Here is a 22,634-nt window from a genome sequence, read left to right as displayed (position 1 = left end):
CCGTTCCAGAGCTTCCCTCCCCGTTCCCATGCCCCCTCCCAGCACAACAGACCCTGTGCCAGGCTGGGCAGCAGCGGGGCCAGGAGCGGGCGCAGAGCCGGGGCCGGGCAGGGGCTAGAGCAGGGACATCTCATAGCACTTCTTTTCCTTGGGTTTTTCCATTTTTTTCCTGAGTTTCTCAGCCTGGATCTAAATTACAGGCTTAAATCTGCAGCCCCGGAGAGGGCAGGGAGCCATGTGCAAGTCATGGGACCGAGGTGAAGGGGAATCAACTGTGAGGGGCGTGGATCCTCCTGGAGGGTCAAATTCAGCCAGGGTGCGTGAATGGGAGTGAACATGGGGCTCTGTTCCCAGGAGGACAGAGACACCCCAGGCCCAGGCCCAGGCCCTGGCCCCTCGCTCCGGTGCCCCCTGCTCCCCTGGGAGCATCAGGCCACGCTGCGGCCAGCATGGACACATTGGGGAATAAAGCAGAAATTGTTCTAAACGCGCTCAGAGCTGGGGCTGGTGCTGGTGCTTTCCCAGAGCCCTGCCCTCCTCCGGTGCCCTGCCCTCCCCCGGTGCCCTGCCCTGGCCTTGCGCCTGATCCTGACCCATTACCGCGGCCTCTGCTCCCACGTGGAGCCAAGCCAGCGCGAAGCAGCAGGGGTCCAGGGGGATGAATCCCACCCTGCACCTGCTGCTGTGCCTCAGGAAAAGGGCTTGATCTCAGCCGGGGACGTGCAGACCACCTTTCAGTGGTGTTGGCACCGTGTCCGCCAGCGCCGACACAGAATGTGCCCCCTCCTCAGGGTTACCCATGGGAGACTGCTGCAGGGGGTAACCCCAGAGGGACCCCGGGAGTCACCGGAGGTGGCGTCTGGATGGGTCTGGCCAATGGCTTGATGGCAGCCTCTGTGCTCCGGCGGTGACGTGACCGATGTTTGCAGGCGGTGCTTGTGCTCTGGTGTGATGCATGAGGCACCTGATGCCAGGGCTGGTGCCAGGGGGCTGTGGGGCACAGGGAGGCCAGTGGAGCTCCCTCCACATGTGGCACACCAGATGGGATGAGGCTCCCGGCACTAGCGGTGGAGACGACCCTGGGGTTTGCTTTCAGACTGAGAGCCGAGCTCTGAAATGCAGCATTTTGGGGGCTTTCAAGGGCTGGGGTTGGCTTGAGGTCGTCACGCTGGCTGCGGGCACTGGGTGCTGTGTCCCCATGTGGCAGGGAGGGTGCTCGGGATGAGGAGGGGGAACCTCTAGTGGCTCGTCAAAAGCAACCTTGGTTCCAGCCAGCCCCCTCACATCTTCCCAAAGTACATCTCCGTGTATCCAGCCGAACTCAAACCTGGGATCTTTGCCTGGGAAACTCAAGGTACAGTGTCAAACGAAAGAGAATAAAACATCATCATCACCACTGTGCATTAGAAAAGCCATTTAAAGTACCACATGCCGAAGTGACCACACAGTTTCAAGCTAGCTTCGCTGCAAGGCTGCCATCCCACTCTGCCTCTCAAGCAGTCAGGATGGTCCCATCTGTGGGGCCTCTTCTTCCCACCTGTATTTGGCCCTGCTCCGTCAGAGACACTTGGGCTCCAAATGCAGCTCTCCAAGGAAGAAACAAAGGCAGAAGAAAGCCCTTGGTGGGACCTGGGGCTTAGTGGGCAGCTGGGCTGCCGCATCCGCAGCAACGCTCCTTCTGCAGCCATCTCCAGCCCTCCATGGCCAGAAGGGACCATGCATGGTTAGGGCTGGCTCCTGGGGCTGCTGGCACTGTCCAGCTCGGGGGCAAACTCCGTCATGACCCTCCGAGCCAGCGGGTTTGTGGTCTTGAGCAGTTCAGCAGCAGATGGCCGAGTGCCGGCACTGGTTTTGCTGCTCTTTTTCTGCAGGAGGGCTTTAAAGTCTTCGTTCCTGCTGGAAGACTTCCCGGTGCTGCCTGGTGCTGCCACTGCAACTGCTGCTGGGGACTCGCTGGTCGGGGAGCCCGAAGTCGTGACGGGCAAGTGGGAGTTGGGCCGGCTGGCAAAGGTGTCACCAGGCTCTTTCCGCCCCAGGACCTTCCTCTTTGACCTGGGCACCAAAGAGATATGTGGTGGGAGCAGCCCCAGGTGAGAGCTGCTGCCAGTGTCTGTATGGGATGAGACTGGTTTGGGTTGAAGGGACCCTAAAGCTTATCCCAACCCCTTGCCATGGGTAGGGACACCTCCCACTAAAGTAGGTTGCTCCAGCCTTGAACACTGCCAGGGATGGGGCAGCCACAGCTTCTCTGGGCACCCTGTGCCAGCGCCTCAGCACCCTCACAGGGAAGAGCTTCTGCCTAAGTCTCAGTCTTCCCTGTTGCTCTGCCGGCTCCACTGGGGCAGGAAGATAACCCATGCATGACAGGGGATGCACCAAAGTGCTGGCAAACACTCCCCTGGCAGCAAGGCCTGAATCACCTCAAGGCTGATGGAGCAGTAGAGCCCCCCCAACCCCCTTGGGAGCCAGTGGTCCCAGCCTGGCTGCAGACTCAGGGTGTTGAACTCTGTGGGGCCCAAGGCAGCAGAAGCCTCAAGTGTGAACACCTGATATGTGGCACTGGCACAGAAGGAGCCACATACCTGTGGATCACAGTGAAGAGATCCTCCGTGGTACGGGATGTCATGAACACGTCGTCATCCTCCTCAGCGATGGACTCAGCCGTCTTGTCACTGGCAAAGCTCTTCTCCTCTGTGCCAGGGTCTGCCGAGCTGTCTGTGGTGGGAGGAAACGGTGGTGAACCACCCTGTGCGGCAATGGAGCCCCTGCCCTGCTCTGCCCTGTTCTGGAGTAAAACCACTGCAGGAGTGGAGAGACCCTCACCTTGCTCTGGGGGGGCATCAGTGGCTGCCGCAGTGCCCAGAGTCCCTGGGGGTGACAGGTCCTCAGCATCAGGGTCGCAGCATGTGGGGTCAGCATCCAGCGTGATGATGGGGCTGGGGGTGGGTGCTGGGTCACCCGTACTGGCTCCCGGCACCAGGGCTGGCACGAGCGGCAGGTACAGAACGCTGGGCTTCTTGGGTACTGGAGGCGGCACCTTAGCCTTCCTCCGTGGCGGCCACGGCTCATCCTCCAGGCTGTCGTGCGAGAGCCGCCTCAGTCCCATCACCGGCACTGGGGCCGTGGGGGGCTCCCCTGGGCCCCTCCTCAGCTCCCCTTTCCGCAGAGCCGTGAAGCCATCCTGCGGTATCCCCTTGGTGGTGGCGGTGGCTGCGGTGCCCAGCGGGGATGTGGGGGACAGGGGGCCCTCCTCCCGCAGTGCTGGGGGCTTGGGCAGGATGCTGGGGGGCCGCTTGGCCAGCGGTGGCTTCTCTGCCACCGGCGGCTTCACCTTCCTGTCAGGCACTGGGCAGGGCACGCGCAGCGGCTCCTCCGCGTGCTCGGGGCCATCGGCGTTGTCCTCGGGCTCAGAACGGCTGATGGAGCGCAGGCGCACAGAGCGCAGGTCGGACTGTGTCACCACTGGCATGATGGGTGCGATGGGGCTGCTCTTCTGAGCCAGCTTGGTGGCGAACGTGGTGGAGTCGGAGTGGTGCCGGCTGACCTTCTTCTTCCCCTTCAGGGAGATCTTCAGCCCCGAGAGGTCAAGGTGGGCTGGGGGTGTGAGCGGCAGGTCGAAGGATAGCCGGGCCTTGGGGCTCCTCTCCATGGGGGATGTGGGGGGCAGCGAGGACTTCCTCTCGGGCACCAGTGGCCTCACCCGGACCTGGCGTGGGGAGTGCCTGAGGACGGCGGAGGTGGGCACGGTGGGGGTCGGGGTCTCGGACTGGCTGGAGTACCCACTGGATGGAGACATCAGCCCCGGGGGCCTGCTGGGGGAGGAGGTCTTGGTGTCCACCTCGGCAGAGAGCTGGGAGGGTGTTGTAGCCCGGGAGACAGAGGGGGACATGAGCGACTCGGAGCTGCCCTGTGCCTTGGCACACTCCACGGTCGTGGTCCCTGTGGCAGTGCTGGAGCTGGACAGGGAGCGGTAAGGGGGCTCTGCACCGGCCTTCCAGTCTGCGAGATGCCACGGGAGGGGGGCCACCGTGCCCTCGGGCTCCCTGCCTGCGCTCCCCCGTGGGTCGGCGTGCACTAGCCGGTGTCCCTGCGGCTCTGGGGGGATGCACAGGCTCTTGGGCCGCTGGTCCTTGGGCAGCAGCAGGCTGGGCTCCACGTCATCTGGGCCCTCCTTGATGAGCGAGACGCTGCGCGTTGGCGGTGAGGGCTTCTTCTTGGCCTTCTTGAGGGAGATGCTCTTGGAGCGCCGGCGCCGCTGCCCCTCCTGTTCCAGCCCCAACCCCAGCCCCAGCGAGATGTTGTCTGTGCTGGTGCTGCCCTCGGAGCTGGCGCTGGGGTAGCCCAGGGTGTAGTTGGCGCTGCCCCGCCGTGCCTCAGTGTACGCGATGTCCACGGAGCACAGCGAGCCCGAGTCAGTGGGCACCGACAGCGAGCGCTCGCGGAACCTGCACCCAGCACGCTCCACCTCCAGCCGTGCCAGCCCTGCTGTGGGCTCGGCCTCCCCTCGGCTTCCCGGCAGCGTGCTCCCTCTGGAGCCTTGGCCCTCGTACCCCTGCCCCTCCCCACAGGGGGACTCGGGCACCGCACCGGAGAAGGAGCCGTGCCTGGTGCTGCCCGTTTGCTCCTCTGAGGCAATGAAGAAGGCGGCGGTGGCAGCAGCAACAGCTGCAGCGGGTGAGCCGGGGCCAGGCAAAGGGCTGGAGCCATCCGGTGAGGTGCAGGCCGGGCCTGTGCCCTGGCCGCTGGTGGGGCTTGGGGGGCCCGTGTAGCTCCAGGGGAGCGGGAAGGGGGGTCCGTGGGGGCCGTTGCAGGCTCCAGCGCAGGGTGTGGCCACGGGGTCCATGGGGCAGCAGCGTGCCCCTAGGTCACTGAAGGTTTTCCTCAGCGGTACAGCGCGGGGCTGGCGGGGGCTGGTGTCCTGTGGTGCTGGCCCCGCTGCCTCGGGCACAAAGCTGCAGGAGACGGACTCGGCGATGGGTGCGGGAGCAACGGATGTGGGGCCGTTGGTGCTGCCTGCGAGGAGAGACACGGCCAGGTCAGCACTGTGTGCCAGGGAGCAGGGCTTGTCCCACCCCACGGCCAGCCTCTGGGGCTGCATCTCTGCACAGGCTTGAAGTGCGCCCTGGGGGACTGGAGGGGCCAGGTCACCCTCTGACCCCTGTGTTGACATGGCCATAACCCAGCTGTGGACAGTCCCTGGCTGGTGTTAGCCGTCCAGCCTGGGATCTGATGGCTGGGATGCGCTAGGGACACCTTAGCAGATGTGGCAGGAGTCTTCTCTGTCCATCGGGACATTGGCCCCACAGTGACCAAAGTGCTGCCCCATGGTGGGGACACAGACTGGGACCAAGAAGAGCACAGCAAGGCATTGCTGCCCAGGTTGGGAACAGACACGGTGGCTCACAGAGCCCAGGCCTGGATAGGGGAGGACACGGGTACCCTGCTTGGAGCAGGACACTCAGGGTCTCAAGGGGAGGGGCTGTGACAACCTTGTTTGACCACTGTCATGGGGAAAACCCTCCTCCTACCCAGTGATGATGCTGCAGTGGGTGCCTCGGCCTCTCCTCTTGCCCCTGCCTGCTCCAAGAACAGGCTGGCTCTGGTTTCTCTACGCCTTCCACAACAATGCCCCCAAACTGGGCTGGCTGCTGTCCCCATGGGGTCCAACACTGCTCCATGGCCATGCCAGGAGTGCTGCAGCACCCTGAGTTGTGTGACCACCCTCGGCATGGCCAGGACCCAGGCACCTGGTCAGGGTGTGTGCCCGTGGCCTCCTGCTCTGCCCTGCCGGAGCCGCGGCCAGGTGACTCCTAGCACTAGGAGAAGCTCGGGGGCCTTCCCACCCTGTAAGTGTGCAGGACCCCGACTTGGGGTGAAGGGGCCATTCCCAGTGCCACGCCACCCCCAGGGCCAGCCCGGCGTCACTGGTGTGCAGCACCTCAGTGTGCCAGCACGATGGCCGGGGCATTCCTGAGGACTGGCTGCTTGCCCCCAGGGCAGCTCTGCCCCCAGTCATGGCAGCTCTGCCCCTGTCACGGCAGCTCTGCCCCCATCACAGCAGCTCCGTCACCTTGGTCTCGCAGGGACAGGTTAGGGAATCCGATAATGGTCCGTCTACGCCGCAGGGTGGACTTGGGGTTCATCGCGGTCTCTGTGTTAAACAGGGAGTGACGAGCACTCGTGTGCCTAGCAAAGTGCTGCCCTGTAGCCAAAACAAACAGGCTGTCCACGGAGGTGCACTGTGCCCCTGCGTGTCCCCAGCCTGGCATGGGACTGCAGGCAGCAGCATGGGATGGACAAGGGTGGTGACCATGGGTGACCATGGAGCACAGGACATGGAGGCACAGCCAGCGGCAGGACAGGTGCCGCAGATGGAGGTGTTATGCAGGGGAAGTGGTGGAGATTGGCCCTGCTCTGCACTATGGGCTCTGGTCTGTGCTGGAGAGGACCCTGTGCTGCTGGGCTACTGCGTTAACAGGGCCAGTGGTGCTGGGGACACGGATGTGAGGAACAGCAAGGCAGGGAGAGAGACCTGGTGGTCCCAGCCCATCTCTTCATCGTGGAGGGAAAGTGCAGAAAGCCATCTCTGGCCTTCAGAAGGTGCATTTGCTCAGGCACTGGCACTCATGTCTGCATGGTTAAGGCAGGACCCTGCTGCTAGGAGGATAGATGGATGGACAGATGGGTGGACAGACAGACAGACAGGTCAGACAGGCTGGCTGTGTGGAGCACAGTGAGGACAAGGTGACCCCACAACTGGTGGCTGGGCAATGAGGTGAGAAAAAGGGGCCGGTGGGTCAGGCACACACAGCTGTGGATGGCAGCAGAGATGGCAATGATGGATGCCAGTGTGGTGCTGCGGTCTCCCTCTCCATTCCCCCCCCCCATTCACCCCAGGCTCTGTCCACGTTCCCCCCGGTTGCTGGCTTGCCCGGTGTGCTCTGCCCTACCCGAGACATTGATGGGGACGATGTTGGTTTGGACGGAGCAGGATGTGTGCTGCTGCTTCTCCTCCAGGGTGGGCAGGGGGAAAGCCCTGGGCCAGGCAGGCTGCTTGTCCGGGCTGGTGGGAAGGCTCAGGCAGGTGTCGGGTGGCCGTGCACCCAGTGTGCTTGTGCTGGTGCTCTCCTCGTCGGTCGCTCGCCGGCTTGGGGGCTGCGGGGAGAAAGGCATGGCACACGTCAAAGGGACAGGGGTGGGACACAGGTGCCCCCAGCCCTGCCACACCAGCCCCTCTCCGGTGACACCAGGGCCGTGACACCCAGCCCAGCCACCTTGGCACTCACCATAAGCACGAATTCAAGGCGCTTGGCAGGGTGTGGTTGGGGCGATGGCTCTGGGGGAGCATCAGGGGATGAGTGCCCGGCGCTGCGGAAGGTCTGCCCGGTGACCCTGCTCTCGCTGTACTGCTCCTCATACTCCTCTGAAAGGGAAGCAGTGCCTGGGACCCTGCTCCGGCTGCTGGCTGCTGGCAGAGCTTTGCTCCCAGGGCAGGGGAACATGGAGGGATGTGAGTCCATCCCAGCCCTCTGTCCCTGGGCTGGCTCCATGTCCCTGCTCCACATGCAGCTAGGGAGGTGGGAAAGAGATTTGGGCTGGTTCAGCCTGGAGAAGAGAAGGCTCTGAGGAGACCTTAGAGCAGCTCCAGTGCCTAAAGGAGCTACAAGAAACCTGGAGAGGGGCTTTGGACACGGGCCTGTAGGGACAGGCCAAAGGGAATGGCTTTAACCTGCCCGAGGGGAGACTGAGATGAGCTCTTAGGCAGAAGCTCTTCCCTGTGAGGGTGCTGAGGCGCTGGCACAGGGTGCCCAGAGAAGCTGTGGCTGCCCCATCCCTGGCAGTGTTCAAGGCCAGGTTGGACACAGGGGCTTGGAGCAAGCTGCTCTAAGTGGAAGGGGTCCCTGCCTGTGGCAGGGATTGGAGCTGGATGAGCCTTAAGGTTAACCCAAACTGGGCTGCGATTCATTGTGTGATTCTTTCTATGACCCCCAGAAAGAATGCTGGGGCTGGAGGCAGCTTCCCCTGCTCCTGCCTGGGGACACAGAGAGCCTGCAGGAGCCAGGGGCAGTCAGGAGGGAGCTCAGTGTCTCCCCATTCTGCAATTGTTGAGCTAATTACTGTTGCTGGTTGTGGCTTGGTGGGAACTGGCTCTGCTGGGGCTGAGCTGATGTGATTACAGGCTGGGGGGAGGCCGGGCTGCTGATCTCATTGATGCCTGAGCCGCATCCTCCAGCTCCTGGTGGAACCACGCTCCTGGCCCTGGCTGCTCTGCCTCTTGCTGCAGTGACTTGGAGCAGAGATCTGAGAGGGGCTGCTGAGGCCGGGATGCCTCCCCCAGACCCAACTACTGCAGCATGGGGCTCCCGAGGAGCAGCTGGGATGCTGGTCGCATGCCTGGGGCAGCTCCCAGCCCTGCCACCCCCACCTCTGCCACCCCAGGCCCGGTACCTTGCAGCATGCTTTGCAGGTTGAGCTGTGCCTCCTGGTGCAGCTGCTCCATGCCCGGCGGGCGCCCGGCTGCCAGGAACACGTTCACGGGCTGCTGCCATGGCAGTTTGGCATGCGCGGCTTGCTTGGTCTCCACGTCCACGTTAGAGGTGGCTGCGTGCGGGCGAGATCAGCGTGAGGGGGAGGTGGGAGGGTGGCTTCTTTGCAATCCCGCACCCTGCACAGCGCTTATCCCACCATAGCGTCCTCTGGGAACATGGGGCTGGGATGTGGCAGTGTCACACCCCAGCAAAACCACCCCAGCAGACTGCTGCTGCTTGGGACCAGACCCAGTACCGCCACTGGCACTGCCACCACACCAGGGTGGGCACCGTGCCCGCAGGCTGCCAGAGCCCAGCAGGAAGGGAGCAGGGTGTAATTGGGGAAGGAAGTGAGTGCTGCTGCCCGGTGGCTGCCCCACTGCTCCAGGCGCAGGAAGCGCCACACGTGGTGAAGTAACCGGAGGAGCAGAACATGCAACCAGAATGGAGGGAGCAAAGGGGCCTCGGTGCCTTTTATCACACCAGGTACAGCTCCTCGTGAGGTCAACGGCCTCCTGGAGCAGAAACCTCCGCAGGGATGGGCCAGGAGCTTGTCCAGGCCCTCAGAAACACCCACCCTGGTGCAGCGGTGCTCTGGCACACAGGCTCTGCCACGGGACCTGGAGCACCAGCACCATTGCTCTGAGTGGATGTGGGATTCCCACCCAGTACAGTTTTCTGCTGGAGCTGGGGGAGCAGTTTGTGAGCTTTAAACAGCTTGTGGGTCACCAGGGCCTCACCCCCAGGATACTTCTGCAGCTGCCCCTGGTGTGGGCAGAGGGATGGCTGCTGCTGGCACCGGCTTGTGGCACTGGGCTGGGTGTCACCACCAGGACCCAGGTCTGATGTCCCTTTCCCTGTGCGGTAGCCGGGACATTCCCATGCAGCAGCCAGCATCTCCTCATCCACCTGAGCCTTCCCGACAATCCACACCCCAGGATGCCTGCGTGCCTGTCCCCTTCCCATTGGTCCAGGCACTCCCTGCCATCATGACAAGCATGTCCCCTCTGCCACAGGGCTGCAGGTTGCCTGTCCTCAGCGAGCCAAACTGCAGCTTGCAGCACCCTGCTTCATGCCAGAGCCAGCCAAGGCAGCCACAGCGATCCCCCTGGCCTGGGAAAAGGGCAACAGCTCCAGAATGGGGCCAGCACCCCTGGCACAAGCTGTGTCCCCACTCCTGCAGCGGCTGGTCACCAAGCACTGCACCCCAAGCATCACTCCTGCTGCCTGCAGATGCTATCCTGCCTGTGGGTCCCAACCATGGGTCCTGCCTGTGCTCCCCACACTTCCTCAGGCATGGATGGAGCAGCAGACCCTTCATACCGCCCAGCACCCAGAGGCGAGGTGCCACGTCCCCAGCCTAGTTACTTTTATAATTTGTTACCATAACAACGTTGTCTTAACACCAGGCTTCATCCTTTTCCTTTTTTTTACTTCTTTCTTCCTCCCCTCAATAATTTGACTCGTTTCCATACCAACCAAGAGGTGTCGGGGCGTGTGTGTGTGTGAACAGCCTGAGCTTCGCCCGCTGCAAAGCCCACAGGCAACGCCGTGCTCCGGGATTCAGCTTTCCCTGCCATGGGCGAGCCAGCCCCTTTCCTCAAGCAGGGAGGAGGCTTTTCCTGCTCTCGCCTGCCCAGAGGGGCTAGCAGGCACACTGTGCCCTGGTCCTGACTCACACCACGTGCCCAGTCATCCCTGGCGACAGAAGCCAACATCAGGGCATCTTCCCACTGTAGACCCCAGCCCCACAAGCCGCTCTCTTTGCCAAAGGGAGGGACCCACTGGTGCCCTATCCATTTCCAGGCACACCCCAAGGACGGGTCCTGCACCCCAGCTCACTGCACCCCCTTGTACAGACCTGTCCTTCGGCCTTGGCAGGTGCTCGCGTGTCCCCCTTCACCCACAGACTCACAGCAGCTACGCAGCATCCCCTGGGACACCTCCAGGTCACAACCCTCTGCACCCCCCTCCCACACCAGAGCCATAGCACAGGATCTTACCTCTGCCAGCTCAGCCTGTGCTGGGGCAACTGCGGTTCCCATCCTGTGGCACCCACCACGTGCGCAAACCGCAGTGCTGAAACCGGGGCCGCTCTGGGGTGAAGCGGAAGCCCAGGCCCTGCCCTGCCCTGCTGCAGCATGGCCACACACAGAGAGGGAAGGAAGGGTGTCGGGGGCCTGCACCCCCTCTGCGCACAATAACCCTTTGGGGACATAAGTGAGCCAGTGCTGTCCTGAAGCACAGGCACCACTGAGGGCTGGCAGGGCTGGTTTCAGCTTGGAGCAAGCTGCTCTAGTGGAAGGTGTCCCTGCTCATGGCAGGGATTTGGAACTGGGTGAGCTGTAAGGCACCTTCCAACCCAAACCAGTCAGTGATTCTACGGTCCTCCCAGCAGAAGCAGCAGCAGAGGAGGAGAAGGGGTGGGAAAGGAAGGATAAGCCAAGCATCCCTCCGCAGCCCAGGCACCCCAAACTTATTCCTCAGGGGTGCACCATCACCCTGCATGCAGAGGTGTGTGTGACACCCCAGTGGTTTGGTGTCGCTCAGAGGGGTTTTGGTGCAACCCCAGCAGCACTCATGGCCCAGCATGGCATGTGGTGAAGAGCTGGCAGCCAGCCCACGGCTGATGGAGCAGCCTGGAGCACTCAGCAAGAGGATACACAGCCAATGGGGCCGGTGCAGCCGGAGCAGGATCTGTTGCCCTCAGCAGTGACCCTCCTGCCAAGCTTATCGGTGACAAGCTCAACATAAAAATGCCTCCGAGGGGCCCCCACCACATGCAAATGCCTGTTGGAGGCAAAGGGCGCCTGGGGAGAGCAGAGCTGGAGTGCTGGCTCCATCCTGTGTGCTCCCAGTACTCCTGCCCTGAGCATGGCCAGCCTCTCTGCTGGAGGAAACTGAGGCACGAATGGTGGGAAGCTGCCCCTCACTGCTCTGGGCCTCACAGGCTTGGGCAGAGGTGCTAATAACAGGCGATGGAGGCTGCTCCCCATGTGCTCCCAGGGGTCTGTCCCCTCGCAGAGCTGGAAGCAGGGGCAGGATCATGGCAGGTTCTACTGGGATGGTCCCACTGGGCTGCCCAGGGGAGGGGCAAGTGCCAGCACCACCAGCAGCGGCTGCTGCTCCCTCTGTAACAGCTTGAAGTCTTACAGAGAGCGAGCAAGTATTCAGCCACGGGACGCCATGGGCACTGCAGGTGGATGAGGACTGGGACTGAAGCCAAGCGGAGTTTGCTCTGTGGGGAGCTGAGCTTCACCCTCTCCTGGGAGAACAGCGTCCTGCGGATCCCCAGACAGAGGGCACAGAACGCATGCCCTCCACTAGCATCTCCCCGAGTCGCCCCTGCTGCATGCCAGCATCCCTGTTTACCTACTGCCCAGGCATCCCGAATCCACAGGGAGACATTCGACAGCGCCATCGGGAGTCCTTTCAGTTCAGGCCGAAGCTCCCGTGAGACAACGCCCCTCGCTCGAAGTCGCCGCCAAACTTTCCGGTGTCAGGCTCGCAGCAAGCGGGCGGGGGGGGGCCGGCGCTGTGCACGGAGCCGCGCGGCCGCGGGCTGCCGCTGCGGAGGTATCACAGGAATGATGTAACGGCGGCAGCAGGCGATGCAGCATCAGCAGAGCAGCCATGGCAACGGGTATCGGCACAGCGGAGAGCCAGCGCGGTCCCAGCACAGCGGAGGAGGAGGAAGGTGAGCCTGGAGACCGAGCCCGACCGCGACAGCCGCCCGAGCCCCGCTGGAAGCTGTCGGTGCCGCCGGCTTCGAGCGAGCGCCCGGCCTGCCACCAGCACTGCGACTGCTCGCTGCCGCGCGTGCGGCCCGGTGACTTCCCCATGGTCCGGAGCCAGGGTGCACGCTGCGCTGAGAAGAGCGGACAGGAAGGAACGAAAGCAAACCGCGGGAGCTGGCAGCTGCCGAGGAAGTGCCTCCTGTCCCCCGCTCAGCCCCCAGCACACTCGGACCCACGGGTCCAAGCCGCCCCACTGGGACACAAAGCTATGTCCGTGTGCACAGCCAGACAGATGCCCAGCCAGGCCAGAACGACACCCCAAAGCGACGCCCCACTGAGCACCCATGCCCCCAGGGCCGCAATGGGGCATTGCTCGTGGTGCAGACCTGCCCCTTGCTTCAAGCACTCACTATTCCCTAGAGAAGCCCTTGCTGGAGCGGCTGATGCACTGCACCAGGCTCAAATCCATACCTTTGTGGCACATCACCCCACCATTACACATCCCACAGGCGCTCCTCGAGCCTGCAGCAAGGCAGGACCATCCCCACACCCCTCTGGCCTGCTGATGGTTGAGACCAGAGGGACTGGAGGATTTTTAGGGTGTGGGAGTGCCCATGCCAGGACCCTGGCGTCACCTTGCAGAGCACGGTTGGGTGCTCCTGTGCAGGTGCCCAGCAGGTCTGCTGAAGAACATCACCACCTGGCTACACCACGTCTGCCCAAGGCTCCTGGCTCCTCTCACTGTCCCTGTCTCCTGGCTGATTCTTGCACTGCCAGGAGATAAGGGCACTGGAGCAGTTGCTGGCAGGGGTGGTGGGTTCAGCAGCTGTGAAGGTCACTCAGCTGGTGGGGAGAAGGCTGGATTACATGAGAGGCTTCTATTAAAACCTCTGGCAGCAAGACAGTCAATAACATCAGTGCCTATCAGTAGGGCCCGGAGTCAACAGTGCACTGAGGCACTCGGCCTGCCTGGCACTGTGACAAGATCCTGTAAAACAGATGAAAACCCTCTTTCTCCAGCCAGATCCCAAGTGATCCATCACCTTCACCTCATGCCTTGCGTAGGGCAGGGGCAGAGGGGACATGAGTTGGACCCTGTCAGGGAGTTCTGGCAGGCAGGGAGCTGCGTGTGCTAAGGGGAGGACTTGGCCAGCAAGCGGCACAGGAGGAGCCCCAAGCATCATCTGCCTGTGCTGCGGGGATGGGAAGTGCCCGCGGCCATGCTGGCACCAGGGCTTGTCCAGGTACCACGGCAGCCAGGATGAACTCACATGGCTGCCTGCCAAGAGGAAAAGAGCCACCGTGCACGGGGATGGAGCTGCAGCCCGGTGCTGCTCTAGGCTCCTCAGGTGCTCCCATCACCCCACCTTTGTCATCCAGGAGCCTGCTGGTGGGACCCAGGTGGGACCCAGGGAGCTGCTGGTGGGACCCCCCTGCTCGTGGGACCCAGGGACCTGCAGCGACCCACCAGGCATGAGCAGCAGGGTCAGACCCCCCCCGAGTCCAGCTCTCAGCCCCACTGTGGCTCCTGTCAGCCTGCGTTCATCCTGTACTCCAGCCCTCTCTCTCACGCGTTTCCCAGTCCATAACCAGGCATGAGCCTTTCCCAAGAGCCTCAGCAAATGCAGCATGGCAATCTGCCAGCCTCAGCACCCCGGGCACCGCACTGCCCCACACTGTGGCCATGGGCACCCTGGGCATAGTGCAGCTAAGGCTCCTGCCTGCTGGCTGTCCCGTGGCGCCGTGCCCAGCCTGGCCAGGATGCTCAGGATGCCTGGGCAGGGATCACGGCATTCGCAGGCACAGGCTGCCCGTGCCGGGAGGCTGCAGCCCCTCTCCAGGCAGGGGTGCTTCCAGGAAAGCGCTGTTTCCCCTGTGCCCGGCTGGTTTTACACTCTGCAGGGCCAGGACAATGCGAGGAAGTTGCCTGAGAGGGGAACGCGGCCAGGCCCTGGGACAAAGGGGCCCGAGACATGGAATCAGCCATGGCTGGAGCCCCGGCTGGCTGCGACACTCGTGTCAACCCACAGCCCCACAGTCCCCAATCCTGCCGCCACCAGCAAGGAAGAGCTGCTGGCAGGGCTCAGCACCACGGGAATGGATGGGCAGGATCTGTTCTCATGGTGGGCCGAGTGGTCAGGGGGTGCCTGTGCTTCTCTTGCTTTGTCAAAGCGAGGACACCCCAATGGGCTGGGCAATGGCAGCAAGGGCTTGAGAGGGGAGGGGACATCCCACGGTCGAGGCCAGACTGGGAAAGGTGGGACAGGACCTGCGCCGACAGGCAGCACTGACTCTGTGGCTGCTGCATGGCCTCTGGCCTCTGCCTGACAGCCCACCCCAACCTGGCTCCTGCCCTGCAGACCCCCACTGCCTGCTCCTGGGGAGGATGGTGTCCCGCTGCCCACCCTGCCCACGCTGCTTGCATTACCTCCCCGGTGCCAGGGTGCCAGGAGCCATTCCACCTTGGCCATGGCCGCGGGTGCAGTGGGAAGGGGCGCACTCCTGCCCCAGCAGCTCCTGCTTCCAAACCCGGCCGAGAGCTGTGGGCTTCGTCCTCCTTCCCGCCCGCTCCCGCTCCAGCCCAGCCCAGGAGAGGAAGCAACCAGGAACTGGCTGTTTGAGTCAGCGTCCAGCCCATTGTCCCAGCCCCGGCCCCTCTTCCTTCCCCACTATGGCTGGCGGATCGGTGCGCAGGGGCCGTGGGTTTGTGCAGCCCGTCCTCTGTCGGTCTTTCTGCCCGTCCTGCCGGTGGTGGCCCTGTAAAGGCCACCAGCTCCATGGCTGGGTCAAGGCTCATCCCGCTCCCTGTACATGCAGTGCTGGGAGAGGGGACAGGGTCCTGGGGGGTTTCCCCTTGGCTGAACAGTCATGGAGCTGAAATCCCCCCCAGCAGTCAGAGCAGCCATTAGCATCCTCCTGGAAACCAGTGCCTGGAGCCTGCTGCTGCCACTAACTCATCAGCTAAGGAAAGTGGGCACCCTTCTGAATCCTCCTGCCTTTGCCCTGGAAGCTGCTGGAGCCCCCAGAGCTTCCTCTTGCTCCAGCTCACTCACAAGCCTTGAGAGAAGGCTCCTCGGCGACCACTCTCTCAGCACCCTGGGGGTCTGTGAAGCTGAGCTGGCTTTTCCCGGAGGATGGAGGTCCCTGGGAGCCAGGACTCAGCCCTGAGCCATGGCTTGCTTCAGAATGTGGTTTTCGGGCCACTGGGCAGCACAGGCAGCTGGTGTCTCCCGTGCCAGGCACCCAGTATGCTGCAGACCCCAGTGATGGAGGGGTGAAGGATGACGGATACCAGCAGAGCTCACTTTTCCCCTGGCAACCCGGGCATCACTTGTGTGGGGCTGACATGTACCAGCTAAGCAGGCAGAGCTAAGGTTCTGACCCAGCATCACGCAGCCTTTCCCAGCCCATTGGGCCATGAGGGAGGCTGGATTCCAATGACCAGTGTAAAGACCCCTCTGTGCACTGCCCTGGGCATAGGCAGAATGATCCTGCCTGTGATGATCCAAGGTACCTCCTGGTACCACAGGTCCTAGCCCTCCTCGTCCTACCAGCCACTAGACCCACCACAGGGCTGCTTCTTATCAATGTCAGCTCCCTCCTCGGCAGACAAGCTCCAGCCTGGAACTGCTGCTGCTGCCTCTCCATGAGGGAGTCGCTCAGGAATGCCCAAGCCATTGAGGTCCCTGCAGCCCCAAGCCCAGACTGCCTGGGAGCACCCAAATATCCGCCCCAGCTTCATGCCCAAGGTACGTTTGGGCTGTCCAGTGCAAAACCCTGTTCTCTGCTCCCAGCAGCTCTGTCTCTCCCAGGGGAGCCAGGCACCAGGAGGAAGATCCCTAGAGATGCCCAGGCTGGTGGACATGCACCCTGCACCCAAGGACAGAGATGAACTGGCTCCAGCACAAAGCCTGGCCTTGCAGCCCCTGAAAGCCCTTCCTGCAGGTGCTGGGAAGGCGACTTACAGCTCCCATGAGCCCCTTTAACGATGCAGAGGTGCGATTAGCAGATCCAAGCCGTGACAAGGGTGGGAGAGGCAGGCCAGGAGCAGGCCAGCATCCACAGCCTGAGTCCTGCATCCAGCCACTGCCCAGCCTCCAGTCCCCTGTGAGACACGGGTGATGTGCTGGGTACCAGCATCCTTCATCCCTGAACACCCACCAGATCAGCATCCCTCCTGATCCCCCGGACAACCTGGGGGTCTGGTGCCCCACTCCAGCCCTCTGCAACAATCACAACAACAGCGCCTGCAGAATGAGACAGAGACAGGCTGTACCTCCACCCCCTCTGCCCGCTAATTATTAAGCTGTGACAGTCACTCGGGCTGTGACAAGTAGTTCCCATTTTCTTGCAGCTTCTGAGTGATGCTCCCCAGGTCTCTCTCAGGGCTGCATGCAGCTCCTGCGCTGCCACGTCCTGGCTCTGGAGCCAGCAGCCAGGCAGAGGGCAGCAGGAGCCATGGCCTCGAGCCATGGCCGGCTCCAGCCTCCTGCTCCTCCGGCATTCCCGGGAGCTGAGCTGGGTCAGGGCGAGAGCCGGAGCACTGGGTGTCTGGCCAGGGCTGCTGAACCGCCTGGGCCAGCCAGGTGGGGACAGCGCAGTGACCAAACAGGTTCTGCTTGTCCCACCCAGCACTTCCAGAGGGCACCAGCCCTCGGCTGCCAGCTCGTGGCCCCAAGTGAGCCCCCCGCTGTCCCCACAGATCACAGGGCTTTCTGCCTTCCTCACACCATGTGTGGCACGAAGTCCCTCAGGCACCCACTGCCCTCACCACTGGTGGGAAGGGAGCTGAGGTGCAGGGAGCTCTGCGGGTGCGGGCTCCCTGCCCAGGCAAGACCCAGCCCTAGGGCTGGCAACCACGAGGGCTCCCCATTGCTCGGGGGCTGGCTCCTGCTGCCCGGGGGCTGGTCCCCCACTGCCTGCTCTGGCTCTCCACCACTGGAGCTGGTTCCCTGCGGCACGAGCTGGCTCCCCGCTGCCTGGAGATTGCTCCCCATCACTGGAGCTGGCTCCTCACTGCTCAGAGCTGGCTCCCCTCTACCACAGGCTGGCTCCCCACAGATGAAGCTGCCTCCCCACTCCCCGCACCTTGGGGCTGGCTCCCCACAGCTGCAGCTGGCACCCCGATGCTTACAGCTGGCTGCCTGCTGCTCAGGGCTGGGTGCCCATAGCTGGAGCTGGCTCCCCATGGATGAAACTGGCTTCCCACTGCTTGGGAACTGCTCCCCATAATTGGAGATGGCTCCCCTCTGCTGGGGCTGACTCTCTGCTGCTCAGGGCTGGATCCCCGCACCTTGGGCTGTGGGTCACCACCTGCTCCACACCCCGCAGGCCCGAGCACAGTCCTGCCGCGTCCCCCTGCTCGCCTTGGCTGCCAGCGAGGCCAACCTCCGTTGGAGGTGACCTCTCCCGGTGTCCTCCAAGCGACCCCGAGGGGTCGGGGAATGGGCGGGAGGTCCCGCGGCAGAGGCCGAGCACCCCCTCCCCTGCTGCCGCAGCGGCCCCGAGCCCGCCCGCGGGTCCGGGGAGCAGCGCGGGGCTCGGGTCCGGTCCCGCCCCGTCCCCTCCCCGGTACCTGTTGCCGAGCGCATCCTGCCCCGCCGCTGGCTGCGCGGCGCCTTCCGCTGCGCGTTGCCCATCCTCCGCCGCGGCTTGCCCGGCCCAGGCGGTCACCGCGCCGCCGCCCCCGGGCCGCTCCCCGCCGGCTCCCGGCCTCCCCCGCCGCCGGGCCCGCCGCGCCGTGCGGGGAGGAGCCGCCGAGCCGGGCCGGGCCGAGCCCCGCCGAGCCGCATCGCCCCGCGCAGGGCACCCCCGCCCGCACCGCTCCGCACTGCTCGGCACCGCTCCGCTCCGCACCGGCCGCCGGCCTGCCCGCCCCCTCGGAGCCCGCCCGCCGCCGCGCCGGGGCCACCGAACGGGCGCCCAATGGCGGCTGCTGCGGGGGGCGGCCGGGGGCAGCGCGGCCGGGCGGGCTCCGGGGGCGGCGCGGGGCTGGGCGTGCTGAGGCCTGGGAAAGGCAGGAGGAACGGGGCTGGTGGTGGGTGAAGGGTACCGGGCTGAGGAACCCCCGGGGGGACCCGAGGCTGGGCAGGCCCTGGGAGATATGGGGCTGGAGGTCCTGAGGTTGCAAAGCCCGCCAGGGTGATGGGGCTGAGGGAGGGAGGGGGCACAGGGCTGTCCCTGTGGCGTGGGAAGCCGAGAAGGGGAGGGATGGAGGCAGGAACGCAGGGAGCGTGGCTGCTCCAAGAGCAGCCTGAGCAGTGCGGTGGGAGACAGGAGGGTGTGGGGTGAGCTCTGGGGCTGGTTCCCCAGTGGGAAAGCCTGTGTGAGAGCCATGGGACACTGCAACAGCCAGGCCTGTGGGTGATGGGGTCTCTGGCAGGAGAAATGGGGCTCTCTGGCTGCCAGCACCCTCAGGAGCCCCCTCTCTGGCACTTAGCATCTGAGCTCTTCTGAGGACCCCTCCACGAGAAGAAGGCTGCATGCCTTGATCAACTATTGCCCTTGGTCTCCCCCAGCCCAAACCTCGCCATATTCCTGTGACAGGGAAAAAACCACCTCCAGGGTGGGGAGGACCTGCTCTGTGCCCCGGCCTGCAGCGAGCGGACCTGGGCACCCAGGAACAGAGATCCCTGGTGACGGCTCAGCCCAACCCAACCCACCCCATCCCATCCCAGGCCGGAGCATCCCTCCCCACCGAGGCTCAGCATCCACATAGCGACAGAAAGGACCAGAAAGCGCTGGGAGGTTGTTATGGAAACAGCCATAAATTGGATCAGTACTCGGCGCAAGGAGCAGCGTGTGTGACTGCTGTGGGAGCGGGTGGGGGTGAGAGCTGCAGCAGTGCGGGGGCCCCCAGCAGCACTGCAGCCCCTGCCCTGCCCCTGCACAGGTCTGTCCCCCCTCGCCCTGGCCCCGGCTGCTCCTTGGGTGAGCGCAGAGCCTGAGGGACTTTGCAGAGAACATGTTTTCTCCCATTCCTCCAAGCTTGCAGCCAAGCCAAGGCCCACAGTGCTGCACCAGGCTGCAGGAGCACCGCTGCTAACAGCCCTGCTGGGGGTGGTGGGTCCATGATCCCACAGCACAGCTCTTCCCACAGCCCATCCTGGCGAGCTGAGGGAGCTACTCATCACCCTGAGCTACTCCTCGTCTCTGGTGATGGAGCCTGAGCTCCTGGGTCCTTCTCCAAGCCCCATGGGCACATGCAGCTCTCCTGCATGCTTCTCACAGCCTAAGCGAGCTGCAAAGCAGCTGCAGGACCAACTTTCCCACCCGCAGTCCAGGTCACTGTAGTGGAGCCTGAGAGGGTGAAAAGGGGCAAATGTGCCACCCACCCTGGTGTGCCCCGTGCAGGCATGGAGTGGGGAGAAGCCAGCCCTGTTCCCAAAGCACCCTTCTCCCGGCAGAGAGCAGCAGCTTCTCTGTAGGAGTCCCAACACCCGTGAAGTGGACGAGCTGATGATATATAATAAGCAGCAAAGCAGATGAGCTCATTGGAGAACAGCGGCCAAGGGTGGGAGTGGGGCCGGGGAGCACAGCCCGAGCCTGCTGGGGGCTGTGAATACTTATCCTGGAGAATGGTGCTGGATGCGGCACCAGCACCGCTGCCGGTGACCTCCTGCCTCGGGGCACCCAGAACCTGCCTGCAGCGGCCGCAAAGCGGGGCTGGAGCCGCCATGCCACCTCGTGTCCCCTCCGGGTTCTGCATTCCCGGGATTCCTCTAGTGCAGCAACGCATTTCCTTGCTCCCTGTCCCGGGAGCTGCACCGGGGACTCACCCGTCCTCCCTGGGACGGCTATTGCCGGCGGTGGCCGCCGTGCTCACCGTGTGCCAATCGCTGGGGATCCACCACGCCCCCAGCAGCGCGCTGGAGCCCAGCTCGGGCTGGGAGTGTGGGGTAAGTGCTGTGTGGGGCTGCTCCAGTGCTCTGACCCTGCACGCTCCAGAGACTGGTGTTCCAGTACCCGGCTGCTCACGGCTGTGCCATGGAAATGCTCCCTCCCAGGCTCAGGACCGCTTCTCTGGGCCCCCGGGCTGCTTAGGGGAGGGAAAACACACGGGGCTCAGCAATAGGGTGCTCTGATGGCCACCGTGTCACCAGCACAGGGTGAGCTGCAAGAATGCAGCTACCCATGCAGAAGTTGGGCCAAGGGGCTGCAGGGACCCCAGCCCTGATCACACCAAGAGCCTGCACCCCCAGCACCCAGAGCTTCCTCTGGTTTGGGGAAGCCAAACACATCCCACAGCAGCTGTGCCAGAGAACTGGCATGCACCCAGATCATCACACATGTGGGACGGCTCCACCGGTGTGTGTCATTTATAGGCCCATCACGGGGGATGTGGGGTGCAGGACATGGCACCAGCATTTTCTGCTGAGTGCCTACCGTACCCCCGAGCGCCTCTGCCCTCACCCCGCGGTCCCTGGGGGTGCTCCTGCCCCAACCCGAGCGGGTGGGGAGGAAGAGGATGGACACATGCAGACATGGGCACTGCCCAGGGAGCGGGGGGCACTGCATCCCCACGGGGTTCCGCCACTAGGCCATGGCCACATCCCGCCATCCCAGGGCGCAGTGCCCGCAGGAAGGAGCCAGCAGGAGCCGAGCGGGCGGCTCTGCCAGCCCCAGCAGCTGGGCAAGCCATGGGCTGCCCACTGCCAGCGCCCAGCTCTGGGGACGGCCGCCCGTCCCCACCGCACCCCCTGCCCTCGTCCTGCGGGGCTGCCGCGGCACCGCGTCCAGCCGGGGAGGAGGATGAAACTTCTACGTACCCTGCTCTGCCTCCTCCGCTTTCTCTCCTTGCCGGCACAGTGCCCACGGGGGCCGGAGGCTGCCCCGGCCCGGAGCGGGGAGCGGCCAAGGCGCCAACTCCGCGCTCCTCTCGCTCGCAAACGCTAACTCGATCCAGGTTTGCTGGGAGAAGGGCTGGATAAAAGCGCTTCTCCCACCCCAGCCCAGGCCCTTCTTAAAGATATAGCGACACGTCCCTGCTGCCGAGGCCGGAGCCGTGGAGACGAGAGGAGACCGGAGCTGGCATCCCGCCGGGACCTGCGATGAGGGACGCGAACCGACGGGACCCCCGGGTCTCCTCGATGCCCCCCGCTGCTGAGCTGTGCCAGCCTCCCTTCTGCTGGAACAAACAGGAATCAGGCAGCCGGGTGAGGGGCTTTGCTCCTAACTCCAGCCTCGGGCAGCCCCCCTGGTGTGTCCGGGGGGGTCACATAGCCCCCAGCCCGTCCATCGCTGCCTGCCCACTGCTCCTGGCTCTGCCCTGGGGCTCTCCTTGGCCACAGCCCTTCCACGGGGCAGGATAACCCCTGCGGGAGTGGGGTGATGTGTGGGGTAGAAAAGGTGTCTCCTGTCCCCCTGCTCTCACCTCCTGCTGCCACTGTCCTGTGGATGAGCAGAGATGTGAGCCCAGCAGCAGATTCCACCAACCAAATCCCCCCCAAAAGCCTTTGCTGTTCCCATGCAGCCTTGCACAGCTTTGGGGTTCCTGAGGACCCACTGCCCCCAGGGACCTGCTGCCCCAAGGGCCACAGCCTGACTCTGGGGCAAGAACACTGGCCAGATCAACTCTCACGTAAACCCTGCCAAAATGCTTCTCATGACACCACCTCCTGTCATTAGCAGGACTTATGTCCATCCGAGCAGGGGTTCCAGCCCCAGGAAAAACCTAGCAGGGAGGGAGAGAGGTGGCAGCAGCCAACTGGTGGTGCCACTGTCAGCCTCAGCTCCCGGAGATCCTGAGTGCATCCCCCAAGTGGGTCCAAGTACTGTGGGGACCACACACCATGGGCAGGGTGTGCTGGGGGGGATCACATACCATGTTTGTGCTTGGGGGGAATTAAGAGTCACAGAGAGTGGCACAGCCAAGCCAGCACCCTCAGCGGTATGGGGCACTGCTGAGAGGCAGGGGCAGGGACAGGGCTCCCCTGGACCTGCAGGATGTGTTTTTAGAGGACAGCTCTCAGCCAAAGCTGTTGTGGTGGGGGATGTGAGGCACTCACTGATTCAGCTCCTCACCCAGCCACTCCTGCAGATGGTTCCTGTTAAGAGGGAGGGTGTGGTTCTCTTTCTCCAGCAGCTGCAGCCATCCATCCATCCATCCATTATCCATCCATCCATCCTTCCATCATCCATCCATCCATCCATCCATCCATCCATCCATCCATCCATCCATCCATCCATCCATCCTTCCATCCATCCATCCATCCATCCATCCATCCATCCATCCATCCATCCATCCATCCATCCATCCATCCTTCCATCCTTCCGTCATCCATCCATCCATCCATCCATCCATCCATCCATCCATCCATCCATCCATCCTTCCATCATCCATCCATCCATCCATCCATCCTTCCATCAT

General features: G+C 63.7%; 1 protein-coding gene across 1 annotated transcript; it reads right to left on the bottom strand.

Annotated features, from left to right (window-relative positions):
- Window positions 1-1,399: 1,399 nt before the first annotated feature.
- NHSL2 (NHS like 2) lies at window positions 1,400-17,982 on the bottom strand. The gene is made up of 8 exons (XM_057413840.1): window positions 17,841-17,982; window positions 8,449-8,601; window positions 7,287-7,423; window positions 6,951-7,155; window positions 6,071-6,202; window positions 2,824-5,013; window positions 2,583-2,715; window positions 1,400-2,052 (listed from the first exon to the last, which is right to left on the bottom strand). Exons 1-8 carry the CDS (start codon window positions 17,902-17,904, stop codon window positions 1,725-1,727), a joined length of 3,342 nt encoding a protein of 1,113 aa, XP_057269823.1. The 5' UTR covers window positions 17,905-17,982; the 3' UTR covers window positions 1,400-1,724.
- Between the last annotated feature and the right edge of the window lie 4,652 nt (window positions 17,983-22,634).

This window comes from Pezoporus wallicus, unplaced genomic scaffold (assembly GCF_028554395.1).
Source record: "Pezoporus wallicus isolate ANWC-B61680 ecotype Strahan unplaced genomic scaffold, APGP_CSIRO_Pwel_v1 contig_8788, whole genome shotgun sequence".
In the NCBI taxonomy this organism is placed as follows: Eukaryota; Metazoa; Chordata; class Aves; order Psittaciformes; family Psittacidae; genus Pezoporus; species Pezoporus wallicus.
This window is presented reverse-complemented; position numbering and strand designations above follow the sequence as displayed.

Excerpts from the sequence above, each read along its gene's own strand:
- NHSL2 (XM_057413840.1), bottom strand. The coding sequence starts at position 17,904 with ATGGGCAACGCGCAGCGGAAGGCGCCGCGCAGCCAGCGGCGGGGCAGG. Across the intron at positions 7,156-7,286 it reads GCCTTGAATTCGTGCTTATG|CCCCCAAGCCGGCGAGCGAC; the intron begins GTGAGTGCCAAG and ends TTCTCCCCGCAG. Across the intron at positions 5,014-6,070 it reads CCTGTCCCTGCGAGACCAAG|GCAGCACCAACGGCCCCACA; the intron begins GTGACGGAGCTG and ends CTCTCCTCGCAG.